Below are 13,809 nucleotides of genomic sequence, written 5' to 3'. Positions count from 1 at the left end.
GGGGTGCCGTGAGCCCCCAGCCAGCCGCCCGTCCCCCCCCCCCCCCCCCACCACCCAAGCAGCCGGTTTCAGTTTCGGGAGCCCCACGTGATTTCCAGGAAAGCCGCTCCCGCTGCGCTCCTATAAGAGCCGGCACCCGCGGAAGGGAACCCCGATACCAGCGGGTTGGGGGGAAAGGCACCGGGACCCCCCAGCCAGCCCTGCCACCGCTGGGAGCTTCGGGAGGTGTGCGAGGGTAGCGGGGCCACCATGGCAGCGGCGGAGAGCGAGGGGTAAGCAGCAGCCTCCATCCACCGGGCAGGGGGCCCAGCACCGGGCAGGGGGTCTGCGAGCCCCGAGCCCCTGCAGTGACGGCCCCGTGTCCCGCAGGGATGCCCAGAAGCTGCGCTTTGGGCCATGGCTGGTGAACGCCATCAACAGCGGCTTGTACCAGGGGCTCTGCTGGACCGACCCGGCCCGCAGGGTCTTCCGCATCCCCTGGAAGCACAACGCCAGGAAGGACATCACCAGCAGCGACATCGAGATCTTCAAGGTGGGTGGATGGAGGGGAGAGGCGGCCACTGGGCTGTCGAGGTTTGATGGGAGGGGGTGCAGACACCCCAAAGCCTTCAAGGGAGGTGAGATGGAGGCCACCAGCAGTGCCCCCAAGGCCTTCAAGGTGGGTGGGAATGGGAATAACTGGCCCTAGGTGGCCCTGCTTGAGCAGGTTTGGACCAGAGGGCCTCCAGAGGCCCCTTCCCACCTCACCCCTTCTGTAGGTGGGGGGGGACCAGTGGAGACCCCAAGTTCCTCAAGATGGGGGGGACGGGCTGACCACAAGGCGGGGGGGACAGGTGTAGGCCAGCAGCGACCGAGAGGTCTCCAAGGTGGGTGAGATGGGCGGACCTGGGGAGGGGGGCACCGGGCATCCCCCCAAACTGTGTGCCCCCAGAGCTGGGGTCCCTGGGCTCACCCCCGTGCCCCCCAGGCCTGGGCGCAGGCCAGCGGGAGGTACGAGGGGAGCCCCGAGGACCCGGCCAAGTGGAAGACCAACTTCCGCTGCGCCCTGAGGAGCACCCACATGTTCACGCTGCTGGAGGACCACTCCAAGAACAGCGACGACCCTCACAAGGTCTTCGCCGTCAACTCAGGTGAGACCAGGCCCACAAGGAGCAATTGGGGAAGGGGGTGGCTGAGCTCAGGGCACCCCCCTCACCCCATTCTCCTTCCAGCTGCCCCTCAGCACGGCCAGGACGGAGGGTTTGGGGGCCCCGTGGTGGACAGCCCACCGCAGCAGCAGCCACAGGTAATGGGGTCAGCATGGCAGGAGGGGAGGGAGCCAGGGCCAGCAGCCCCCATCCCCCAAATCCTTGGGGTGCTCCAGAACTGGAGCCAGCACCCACCCCGTCCCCCTGCCCAGTCAGTAACGCCCCCTTCTGCTTCCCTTTGCAGCTGGAGCTCAACCACCGCGATGTGGCCCCACAAATCACCCCCCGAGGTAGGCACCGGTCCCCCAGCTCATGTGGGGGGGGGGATTTGGGTGGGTTTTCCCAGGGCTGAGCCACCATGGGGTCCCGCTGGCTGGCAGGGGCTGTAATTCGGGGTCGCCGATGGCTGGTAAAGCTCCCCCCGCCATGCCCCCCCCAGGCAGCGCCACTGCTACCACCGCGCAGTCGCTGACGCTGGAGGACCTGGACACGCTGCAGTGGGTGCTGCAGCACTGCAACATCTCCACCCTCGACCCCACACCGTCCCCCTGGCCGCCCGCAGGTGAGACTGGCCCTGCTTGGGGACAGGGGGAGGCGCAGAGGGGCTGGGGTGACCCCATCCCCACCTGTGATGTCTCCTCAGGGGATGTCCTGCACGACGAAGATGTTCTGCTCCAGCCCGGCCCTGGCCAAGGCGGCTGCCTCCCCCCGACGGCGTTTCAGGAGTGGGGGCCTGTGGCAGAGCAGCCCCCGCTGGGTGCCTACAGCCCCTCGGACCACATGCTGCTGGGGGAGCAAACCATCCCAGGTGGGTGCTGCGGGGCTCTGGCCACGGGAAACCGCTGTAATGGGGTGCGAAGTGGCTGGGGGGGGGTCCCCAAATTGCGAGGCCGACGCTGCCCCCGTGTCGCCGCAGGGGCCGTGCCGCTGCCGTGCCACACACACCCTGCCAAGCAGGAGCCTGCCGTCCCCGTGCTGTCCCCGGGCGAGGCGCTGCTCTTCCACCCCGACACCAGCCCCCCGCCGCCAGCAGATGACACAGGTGAGGGGTTGGAGGAGGGAACGGGGCGATGTTTTTTGGGGCCGCTGCCACTGACCGCTGCTTGGCACAGGGATCCCCCCCAACCTGGATGTCACCATCTACTACCGGGGGAAGACGGTCCACCAGGAGGTGGTGAATGACAGACAGTGCCTGCTGGCCTACCAGTCTCTGGACCCGGCGGTGGCCCTGCAGCCAGGGCAGCGCATCCTCTTCCCCAGCCCCGAGGGCCTGGCCGACAGCAAGCAGCGGCACTACACCGAGGAGCTGCTGCTGAGCGTGGGGCTGCGGCTGGAGCAGCGCGCCGGCAGGCTCTTCGCCACCCGCCTGAAGAAGTGCAAGGTCTTCTGGGCCCTGTCGCAGCAGCTCGACAACGGGAAACCCCCGCCCAACCTTCTGTGCCGGGACCAGGAGACCCCCATCTTTGACTTCAACGTGTTTTGCACAGGTGGGGAAGGAAAGGTTGAGGTGGTGGGAAGGGGGCAGCCCCAGGCTTGGCACCACCTGAACCCTCCTGTCCCTTTTGTCCCCACGGTACCTGCTGCCGTGTCTCGGGCTCAACCCAAAGCCAAGCCCTGCCTTTGCTTTGCAGAGCTCAGGGACTTTCGTGACAACCGCAGGGAGCGGTCCCCCGACTTCACCATCTTCCTCTGCTTCGGGCAGTGCTTCTCCAACTGCAAGCCCAAGGAGTCCAAGCTCATCCTGGTGAAGGTGAGCAGCCCCAAGGGGGCTGACAGCCACCCTGCAGCGCGGAGAGGTGTTCCCTGGGGGCCGTGGGCGGTGGGAAGCCAGGGAGGGGAGCCCTCAGGGGCTGGGGGCCAGTGTGGGGCTGGGTATGTGTGGAGTGGGCCCCTTGGGGACAGGGGAGATGGGGTGCCCTGGGTGCCTCCTTCCTCGGCTCTAGGGGGACGGGGCCACAAGGGCTGCCGCGCGGGGAAGCGTGGCACCTGCAGGACACGGTGTCCCTTTTCTGCCCCAGCTGGTGCCCAAGTTCTGCGAGCACTGGTACGAGCAAGTGCAGCGGGAGGGAGCCTCCTCCCTCAACAGTGGCAACGTCAGCCTGCAGCTCTCCGACTCCTTCAGCCTCTACGAGCTCATCGAGCAGTACAGCATGCAGATAGACTGACACCCCCTGCCCCTGCCCCCCGGCCTCTTCTGTGGTGCTTGCGAAGTGTTTTCGGGTGCTGTTGCATCCGGATGGGCTGATCTCACCGCTGCACAGCAGGAACGAGCTGCGTTCCTCTCCCTGGGCACGTCTGGCAACTCTGCTCTGGCTGCAGGTGGTGACTGAGAATTAGCAGAGCACAGACGGGGCCATGCAGGCCGGCCACATCCCACCCTCCGAAAGAAAGCAGCTCTAAGAGCTCCAGAAGTGGTTGGCAAAACCTCTTCTCTGGCTGTGCGGCACTTTAACCCTGCAGCAGCGGCGTGGCATCAGAGGTGGGATCCCTCCTCCTCCGCCCCCACGGACAGTTTCACCGGCGGGTGCTGGAACTGACACTCGGCTCTCCTCAGCCAGGACGGGCAGCTGTTAACCCATGTTTTTTAGAGTGTGGTCATGTACAGATTTATTTTTCTGTTTTCTTTTTTTTTTTTTTTAAGTTTAAATATATGTATATATAAAGGTGCTTCCTGCTTGCTGGTGTTGCATAGACATCTGCCCCCGAGCCCTTCCTGCCCCTGAAGCCCCTGGGCCAGCTTTGTCCCAGCAGAGCCGCGGCCAGCTGCAGCCCAACGGAGGTGACCATGTCCCCTTTGGGAAAGGGATCGATGCAGGGGTTAACCCCGGCAGCAGGGAGTAGGCTCCTTGATGTGCAGCTCAAGAACCAGAAGTGGCCTTCGCAGCTAAATTATTAACCTTTGGGGCACCGAATTGCTGCTGTGCTTTATCTCGTAGCTGCTGACACTAGGCTTGTACGGCAGCAGCAGTAAGCATGCTGTCCCCCGTAGATGAGGTGACTTCCCACGCACGAAGGACACATTTATTTATGCATTTATTTCCATGCATCGGATGCATACAGGACTGGCAAGCCAGGAAGAAAATGTGTTCAGGACAGCTTGTCTCTGCCTTAAAAGTAATATTTCTGTCTTCCACAAGCACCTCCCTGCTGGCCCGAGGTTACTCACTTGAGATATTCTGGAAAAATAATAGAGTCACTGCAACACAAAGCACGGGAGAGCGGCGCAGGACCAGCCAGCTGCAAGGAGCTGCTTGGGAGGCTGGCACGGGGACACGGCAGGGGACCTGCCACGCACGGCCCCCCACCTACCTGCCGGTTGACGTGGATGCTGCTGGGTCCAAAGGTGGTGGTGCCGTAGCTGGTCACGTAGTAGTGAACGGCAGGCTGTGCCGGGGGTGCCTCCGGGTGCGTGGGCACTGCGGGGACGCAGGAGGGGACCGTCAGCTGTTAGGCAACTCCGCTCCCATAAACCCAGCAACTGAGTTATTCAACCCGAAAGATAAACAGGGAGCCCCACTGGTGACAGGACAGCAACAGCAGCTGCTTTGTACTTAGGGAAAACTGCTGCGGTTTGGGTGTTGGGGGACGTGCTTCCAGGCACGATGGGCAGTGGGAAGGGAGAGCACAGCCGGTGTTACCAGGCCTGGCTGTCACAGCCACTGTCGGCGTGGTGGCCAGGACGTGCCCATGGGGTGAGATGCCCCATACCAAAAGGGTTTGTAACTCACCAAACTGCACAAAGTCTACTTGCTGCCACCGTTGGGCAGCCAGGAAGAGAGCCATAAATGAGCAGGCACCAGGCATGGGATTTTCCCTACAAGCTCCTCACCTACAGCTCCTTCCCTACAGCTCCTCAGAGACAGTAGACATGCCCCTTTAGCCCCACACCTCCCATTTAACCCCCTGCTTCTCGTCTGGCTGCTCTATGGCGCTGCCCTTTCCGTGCAGACCACGTCAGGACACATTAAGAGGTGCTTTCCTCTGCCCAGAGCTTTTCCAGCACAAACCCAGGGCCGCTGGGCTCACCTTTTGGTAAGAGCAGCTCTGTTCCAAACCGATGACCACACGTTCCACAGGTTTTAACTTCTTCCTTCGTCCTGTAAAGGAAAAAGCCACAAGAATAAGAAGGAGCAGGATCTGCCTTCAGCACTTCCCATGGAAGATGGTGCCAAGGCGGTGGGCGAGGATCCCTCTTCCCACTCCAGTATAGGGCCCTGTGGTTGGTGGGATGGGGGCTGCCTTCCTGGGTGCCCAAGCCCCCAGCTCCTTATGAAATGGGGGAAATCTGGCACTGCCCTGTCCCAGACCAAGCCAGAGAGCGCGTTATGTGACTTTTCCCTAAGCCCCCAAGTCTCAACTTTTTTCTCCTTTGCTTCCTTTCTCGAGTTTCTCATGCCATTAAATGCTACCACCTGTGTGGCACGGGCTCAGGAGAAGGGCAGCACAGGACCCAGCAGCATTGCAATGTTTGACACATCTTTTAAAAGCTGATCAGCCTCCCTGGCACTGCAACAGCAACCATCGGGCTCCAGCCAGACAGCACATACATACACAGCGTTTTTGCCGTCCATGTCTGGCCAGACCAGCTCCGCAGGACAGCCAGCAGTCCGGCAAGGCGTCTTCATGCACACGTGCAGCCCTGGCCACTCCTCTGAGAGCTTCTGGATGATGAACACAACGGCCATGAGGAAGTCCCAGGTAAACTGGAATCCTTCCAGACAGAAGGAGAAAGTCACAGTTACGACCGCCCAGAGTGGTGGCCTGGGTGAACGTGGATCATTTCCAGCCTGGTTGTGTCCATCAGAACCGGTGTGCCAGCTGTTTTTCACCTTAACCAATTTCCAGCCCTCTTCAAAGGGAATTGCTGCAGAGGTGTTTGGTTGGGAGCCATGGCACAAGCACAGCACGTGCTGCACAGGGACAGGGATCCTTACCCGTCGTTCCTGCTGGCTTTCTGCTTCGGAGCTCCAGATAGCTGTACGCCCTCTGGTTGTTCTCTTTGATCAGCAGAGGCTTGCCGTTGCATATGAGCAGGCAGGTCACCTTGGCCACCCAGTGTGTGGAGTAGAAGGAACAAGCTTTCACCAGGAACCTGCAGATAGATTGCCTGGGGCTTTAATCTCCTTCCTCCCGCACACGGAGAAAGTGTGGCACCTGGTGGGCCTCAAAAATACAGAGCCAACGTCAGCCAGAATCGAGCTAGAAGATGAAAGAGGACCTCAAAAAGCTCAAGCAGCCTCTTAAGCCAAGAGCTGCTTCCATGTTTGGCTACCAGGTAAAATTCTGAATACAAGTCAAGAACCCCAGGAGACCTTCTGGAAACTGGAACTGTCCCAGTGGAACTGGACCCTTCCCAGCTCTCTGCTCTAGTGGGACTGGGAGATCTCCAAGTGCCCGGATAGGCAGAGACTAGCCCTGGGGCCTGCCAAAAGCCACCCTGCATGAAAGGTGAAGCAGAAGGATTGTTATCCTTGCTCACATCTAGACAGCAAACATCAAAATGATTTGTGTAAGGTCCCACAAGTCTGGGGTAGAATTGAGGTCCCACCCTGGTCTCCCGAGTCCCAGCCTCGTGCCCCAGCTGGTATGGTCGCCACAGCTGAGAGCCTGTCGTAGCTGCTCTGTACCAAACCAGCCCCAAAGCCAGCCTCAGCACGGGGCCAGAAACAACTGCTTACCTCTGAAAGAAACCCTCAGGTATTTCAGGTGAGAAGTAGGCGCGGATGTGGAGGTCCTCGGGGTGATCTCCTCCCCACACCTCAGCAACCTCTTCGGTCTGGTTCAGGTAGGTTGGGAACAAGTACCAGGACTCCCCTTGGCCCCGTGTAGTCTCCCACGGCTTCCCAGGCACAAACTCGCAGGCCTGTGGGTCGAGAGCTTTGGCGTGCCTCACCTCCAGGCAGAGCTCAAAGTGCTCCAGGAGGCTGAAGAGCTTCCCTCTCCCTCTGTGGGGCTTGTACCCCATGATCTCCTCAAAGACGTCCTGCATCCCTTCCGAACAGAGCTGGTACTTCACCAGAGCCCGCACTGCCCGGTGGCACAGCATTGCCTTTGACTTGAAGGTCCACACCCAGTTGGACCTGTCTCTGATGGTGGCGTGCTCTGCGATCAGCGTGTCCACGGAGATGCTCTCCAGCTGCTGGACCAGGCGGTACCTCACAAGGAGCTGGGCAGGAAGAAAGGGAGGCAGGAGGCTGCAGCGAGAGGAGCACCGCCGAGCTCGGGCCGTGCAGGGATCATGGTCTTTATCCCCGTGCTTACCCTGAACATAGTGATGAGGAAGGTGGGCTGCAGAAAGACGGTGCTTTCCAGGTGCTTGATTTCCTCGTACCACACTATGAGCCCGATGCGGTGGAGGTACCGCAAGATGTCCTGGAGAAGCTCTCTGTCCAGGCTGGCCAGGTGCTTGCGCAGGGAGAGTTTGCTGAGCAGGTACTGGAGGTCCATCATGCCTGGAGGGAGACGCCGGTGCTCAGCACGCTGCCCACAGCTGCCAAGCCAGCAGTCGGAGGCTTTGCAGAGCCAAGGAGCACCACCAGTACCCATGGTCACACAGGCCGTGCCTCCCCTAGGGCAGCAGCCAGGACCAGAGCGATGCTCAGTGCCTAAGGCCACCCTGGGCTGTCCTTCTGCAGTGCTACAGCAGATGCCTGAGAAGCAAAGCTCAGAGGGTGTGCGAAAGGTGTGCACAGACATCCCCAGGGAGGCGACCAGCTCCGCCGTCACTCACAATGAGTGCCAGGGGAGCGTCCCCATCTGCACACATGTCCCTTGGGGCGGTGTCGCGAAGCCACCGCACAGGAAGCAGCAATGCTTCGGCCCGCCACCCTCCAGCTCCCATGACCTTGCCTTGCCTCAGTGCTGGTGGGTGCTGACAGCCTGCCAGGACCTCAGCTGAGCATCTGAAAAATGAGGTTGATTCTGCTTTTTTCAGTGTTTGAGTGCATGGCTTGTTTCCCCCAGAAGACCTCTGATGGCAAGTTTAATCTCAGCATCATTTAGTCATTCAGAGAACACAGGGAGACAGGCAACAAAATTTGGCTTATCTCCACAACACAAAGGGGTTTGCTCCTCATCCTCTAACCCTGCGGCAGCGGGGGAGCCAGATAGGATGCCAGGAGCTGGTGGTGGAGGAAAATTTTTTCTTTTGCTTTGGAAATGTGGGTGAGAAACCAGGCCTGCCTGCTTAGGCCTGTCACTGGAGACACAGGGAAGGGGCTAGGGGCATTAAATAAATTTGGCAAGACGTAGGTTTGGAAACCAGAACCGCTCACCGTGCTCGGCCACCTCCTCGCCCTGCGCGATATCCACGATGGCGGCTTCCACCTGCCGGTAGACAGGCGGCAGCACTCGGACCACCTCGGGGAAGAGCTCTTCGTTCCTCACGTGCTCCAGAATCGTGGCTTCAAGCCTTCTGATGTCACGGTGGTCCGTGCAGTTGACAGCAACTAAGTCTAAGATCTGGAAGAGAAAAAGCACACACACCTGCCAAAGGGAAGACCGGCAGAGGCCACAGCCACACAAAATGGCAGGTGCCCTGCTGAGAGAAGCCAGGCAGTGCTCCTGGTTGCCCAGTGAAGCTGTGCATCCTTGGAGGTTTGCCACACCAAACAGTGTGCTGCGCATCTGGCCTCAACACTGTTGCTGGCCCAGCTTCAGACACGTCCCCAAGTCCAGCCTGGCCTCCCCTGCCACTCCGCAATAGACTGGCAGAAGAAGGGATGGGAGCAGCCCTTGTGGCTGGGCATGGCGTCCCCACCACAGGAAGGACACCTGCCCTGCGCTGCAGCTGCCCCAGAAAACCACCCACCCATGCCTTGGTGCTTGCAAACAAAACTTGTCCACCCTAGCCCCATGGAGCTGCTGTGGGAACAGTCTGGTGCAGCAGCGGTGGGCAACCATCGCCAGCAGCGTACTGAGAGAGGTGAAAGCAGACCGTGAGGTACCATCACGGCATCAGCTACCCCACTAAACAGGCCTGTGTAAGCATCCCAAACCCTGCGGGCTTGCCCAGCTCCCCTGATAGCTGCAGCAAATCCACAGTAATCTCGGCCCTACGGTCAACATGTGGCTCTCCATCTCCTTCAGCCTCTCCCACTGGTCCACATAAAACTCAGGCTCCTCACTGTCCTCCAGGTTGTTGATGAAGTGAGCAAGGTTGTTTTTTCTCTCCACCAGCATGGCCGTGATCTTGGACATGATGTCGGACCTCTTCTCCTCCACCTCCCCCTCCCGGCAGCAGTCCACATGTGTTCCCACAGGAAGCACCACCGAGTTTGGGACTCGCATGGACAGGTTGTTGATCCAGAAACCAACAAGGTCCTTGAAAGTGTCATCGTTAGTTTGGTACCTGGGGAAGGAGAGAGAGAAAAATTTCCAAATTCACATCTAATGCTCTGAACCTTTGAAGACTGAACCCTTGAAGAGGAATCTCTGAGCCAGAAAGCAAAGCTGGGGACCACTTAGATTGGGATCAACTTGTCACAAGACAAGTTAATGCTTAAACCGCTCAAAACAGGGGGCTTTAGTAAGGTGATGCCAGATCTAATGGCTTAATAAAAACCATGATCTTCAGAAAGGGGGAGAGGGAGATGTATTTACTCCAGCAGAGAAAAGAACAGCTATCAAGGTACAATGGAACCGGCAAGAGTTGTGGAAATGGAAGGGAAAAGCTTACCCAACCCAGGTTCATTTGTCTGCTCCCGCTCTGCCTTGAATTCAGAACTTACCTGTGGAGGTTGATGACAAGGATGACAAGAGCCTGTGGGGTGATGAACACGTGGTGAGTCATGTAATACTCCAGCTGGCCAGCAAAGTCCCAGAAGAGAAAAGTGAAGTCATCGATCCGGAACTCGCTGATCTCTATCCCAACTGTTCTCTCTTCCTGGGGCACCAGTTTGGTTTGTCTCTGCTTCAGGCTTTTGCAGATGGTGGATTTCCCTGCCAGAGAGGCCCCCAGGAACATGGTCTTGACCCTCTTGTCCTCCTGTCCTGAACCATGTTGGAGCTGGTTGAAGTAATTCAGGATCTGCTGGATGCCACCGGCGCACACCTCGCTGGGTGGCTCCCTGAGGGGGTTCCCGTTGGCCTTGAACATTTTCAGGGACTGCCCCTGGAATAGCTCCTTGGGGAGCTGGCGAAGGGCATTATTCTGCACGTGGAGCTCCTGTAGGTTTGCCAGCTGCAGGACAGGCTGGGGGAAGGTTCGAAACAGGTTGTTGGAGATGTTGAGGTACTGGAGGCTGCCTCGACAGGCTGCCAGGTCCCTGGGGAGAGCACCAAGACGGTTGTTGTTCAGCCGCAAATGCTTAAGCCTGGGGAGATGGGAGAAAATCCCCTCTGGGATGACCCGGATTTGGTTCTGGTTCAGTTCGAGCTTCTCTAACCAGACCAGTCTCTGGATTTCGTTGGGAAAGTCCACGATCTCGTTCTTGGACAGTATGAGCTTCTTCAGGTTGCAAAGCTTAGAAATGCCGGTGATGCTCCTGAGTTTGTTCCTGTCAAGGTCAAGGCTCTCCAGCGTGGGATTGCTCAGGACTGCTGGAGGCAGCACCCGCAGCCTCTGGGTGGAGAGGGTCACCTTCCGCAAGCAGTCCTGCTCCGGATCTGGGCACATGGGACAGGAAAGGTTTGTAAGGACCGCACGCAGTTACTGGCCTGCTGGAAGAGAGCCCTTCACCCTTACGGGGGCAGATTATTTGCTCTCGAGACCTTGTGCTTGGCAAAATTTGAAACCATTCTGTCCAGCAAGGCAAAGCTGAGGCTAAACTCAAAGAGCTGTGTGAGCAGTGTGACCACAGCTGCGGGCTCGGTCTGCTGCTTGAGCAGCTCCTGGTCCCGCTCAGGAGAGGGAACAAAGCCGAGACGAGAGGATCTTGTCTGGGCCTGAAGATGGGGGAAGCAGTAGAAGAAACAGTGCCCACCGCATCTCAGCCAGGAGCCCCAGGGTTGCAATAACAGCTTTGTACTTAATGCACTGTGAGAGCTGCGGCAGCAGATGCAGCCACCCTAATTTCAGCAGGGCAGAGCCGACACGTGGAGGAGAGCTGCTCCCCAAATAACCTGCCCAGATCGCCCTTGTGCTGCCACCCACCCCCAGCTCCAGACCACAGCCAAGGCGATGCTTTGAGGGCAGGGCTGGTGAGATCAGACACTTCCTCTCTCACATCCTCCCCCTCCAGATGCTGGCTGAGATTCCCCAAATCGCTGCTGCCAGCCCGAGGAGGCTGGGCAATAACACAGGGAGAGATGGGGTCTCCCAGGGGATAGGGAGGAGATGGGTACTGCGGAAGGCCTCGGGCCAGAGCAGCCCCAAAAGGAGAGTGCTTATAGCAGAGGGATTTGCACGTGAGAATAGAGCTTGGGGTCAGGACTAGAAGTAAATAGAGCTGAACTCGCTCTCCTCTCCCTTGTTTCACTTCCTTGCCGGATGACGCCGCGCATGGCACCCCCTTGCGCAAGATGCCGGGCTCAGGAGCTTTCAGCATCACCACCTAAACCTGGAGCATGCCACGAGCCCGCTTGGAAAGCAAGCTTTGACCCGCTCCCAAACACCTCTTCTCTCCTCTCTCCAGAAAGACAAGCCAAAGGGCTCCCACCACCATCCGAACCGGGTCCCGTGAGCAGCACGAAGAGCCGGGGCAACTACTCACAGGCTCTGGGCTGGGCCATGGCCCTGCAGCGCAGCACCGGCCGGATCCTCCCGTTTGCTCGGCCTCCCCCTTTCGTTTCCTCCTCTTGTGTGGCTCCCCGCCTCCCCGGGCTCTGCACGGGAACCCCACCCTCTCTTTCTCCATCCATGCCCAGAGCAGCTCCCAAGAACTCGAGCACGCCTGGGCAGACACCAAGCCCTTGATCACCATGCTTGAGAAATGACAGGAGGAACCCGGCCTCCTGTTTTCAGCTGCCCGTAACGTAGAGGACTCAGAGCAGTTCTTCCTCACGCCCTCCCCTATTTGCGTTCTCTTACTGGACAGAAAACCAGCTAAATTGCAGAGTAACTTAATTGCTTTTAAATCCCCATGGTGGGGCCAGGGCACCTACCTGCACTGCTTGGTAATTATGAAGCATTTCCCACACGGAAACGAGCAACCACCCAAGATCCTGGCCTCAGAGTGCTGTACACCATCCAAACCAACGTAGCCCTAGAGGAACACTCTTCTCTTAAAACGCAGCGACAAGGGCTCTGCTAAGACAGGCCTTCACCCCTACCGGGAGGACAGTGACCTCTTTCAACACTGCCTTGCAAAAGCCAGAGAGCTCGTACCTATAAAGAATGCCCGGAGGTCACCTACGGGATGAAGACGGTGGCAAAGGAGGGCTTGTGCCAACCTCCAACAATCCTTGTGTTTGCTAAAGGAGCTTCTCTTTCACTGTAGTGTTACCACTGGTGTAGAGGAGGTTATTTAACAGGAGGTTATTGCACATGTCAAATAAGTAAGATTTCTTCCATTGAACAGGTGGCAGCACCTGATCTAAGAAGGGCAACCAGAAAAAAAGATGCACATAGAATATGCAGTATACTAGAAAAATTGTTTTGTGTAATGTGCTCAAAAAGGCATTTTTAGGTATGTCACTCTTTGTAAGTCAGCCCTTGGGAGAGGCAATCTCATGAATTTATTTTTCCCAGTAGGCAGAATGAAGGAACCAGTATTCTTCCTCACGCAACTTCAGGGGAAAGCACTTGCATAGCGTGTATTTTTCAGCTTCGATGCTCCTCCAGGCAACGGCAGGAGCAGATGTAATTGAAATTTAACAGTTCCTAGACAATACACGTCTGATATATCTTGCACCTGGCTATTACCATTGCAGCTAATTCAGACTAGTACCAGCCAAGAACTGAACACAGTGAATCCATCTGAGGAACAAAGCAGACAGTTGTCATCTTCCTGGTCACCAACATAGTTGCTTCCATTACTGGGTCAAGCTTCGTTATTCAAACCTTTTGTCAGGTGATCACTGATCACTCCGGATTTGTTCCTCTGATAAATCCCAAAGCGTCTGATTTTCAGCCTAAGTGGAAACACAACTAGGTAACGCTCTCATTCTTGTATCAACAATGCCATAAAGGCTTCTGGGCTTTATTTTCTTAAGAAATCAATGAGAAGTGTTTCTGTTTACAATCCCACACCCACCTGTGAGGTATGCATTCTGGCTACATGTTTAACTTTAAAACTAAGACTTTTCTCCCTGAAAAAGAGGCTTCATTCCAAAATTTTCAAAGAAATGCAGAAGCCATCAACCCTTTATACTCCATTCAATTTGCACTTCCATACAAAGAACAGAGGAGGGAGAAGCAACTCCAAAATGCTCAGGGCTCGTCCTTAAGCACATCTCTGGGATAGTGAGATAGCAAATAGTGGCAGTGAAGTGGTGTGCCAGGCCAGGCAGTACTGGGGGAGGTTTTTGTTTGTTTTAAACAGTCAAACACACACACTCACAACAGACACTTGGAACCAGTCAGAATTACAGAATTCTGACAAAGCTCAAGATAGAGGTCAGAGTTTGCTGAAAAGTCAGGAAAAGCAGCAATGGATGGGGGTTCTTCCTATTTGTGAGCTCTTCCCATGCTCGTCAGAGCTGAGAAATTACTTGCTTCATTTAAAAAAAATCACCTCCAAGA

General features: G+C 57.4%; 2 protein-coding genes across 2 annotated transcripts; one reads left to right on the top strand and one right to left on the bottom strand.

Annotated features, from left to right (window-relative positions):
• Positions 1–89: 89 nt before the first annotated feature.
• LOC118157355 (interferon regulatory factor 3-like) lies at positions 90–3,850 on the top strand. Its single transcript, XM_035311639.1, has 12 exons — positions 90–272; positions 370–532; positions 968–1,130; positions 1,212–1,285; positions 1,432–1,477; positions 1,627–1,749; positions 1,831–1,995; positions 2,104–2,229; positions 2,300–2,674; positions 2,819–2,937; positions 3,206–3,450; positions 3,491–3,850. Exons 1-11 carry the CDS (start codon positions 250–252, stop codon positions 3,350–3,352), a joined length of 1,524 nt encoding a protein of 507 aa, XP_035167530.1. The 5' UTR covers positions 90–249; the 3' UTR covers positions 3,353–3,450; positions 3,491–3,850.
• A 345-nt stretch (positions 3,851–4,195) lies between these two features.
• LOC118157354 (malignant fibrous histiocytoma-amplified sequence 1 homolog) lies at positions 4,196–11,980 on the bottom strand. Its single transcript, XM_035311638.1, has 11 exons — positions 11,840–11,980; positions 9,917–10,793; positions 9,246–9,537; positions 8,462–8,648; positions 7,449–7,639; positions 6,866–7,353; positions 6,122–6,279; positions 5,739–5,898; positions 5,214–5,284; positions 4,497–4,603; positions 4,196–4,363 (listed from the first exon to the last, which is right to left on the bottom strand). Exons 1-11 carry the CDS (start codon positions 11,856–11,858, stop codon positions 4,346–4,348), a joined length of 2,568 nt encoding a protein of 855 aa, XP_035167529.1. The 5' UTR covers positions 11,859–11,980; the 3' UTR covers positions 4,196–4,345.
• Positions 11,981–13,809: the final 1,829 nt, after the last annotated feature.

Source organism: Oxyura jamaicensis (genome assembly GCF_011077185.1).
Source record: "Oxyura jamaicensis isolate SHBP4307 breed ruddy duck chromosome 5 unlocalized genomic scaffold, BPBGC_Ojam_1.0 oxy5_random_OJ106425, whole genome shotgun sequence".
Classification (NCBI taxonomy): domain Eukaryota; kingdom Metazoa; phylum Chordata; class Aves; order Anseriformes; family Anatidae; genus Oxyura; species Oxyura jamaicensis.
This window is presented reverse-complemented; position numbering and strand designations above follow the sequence as displayed.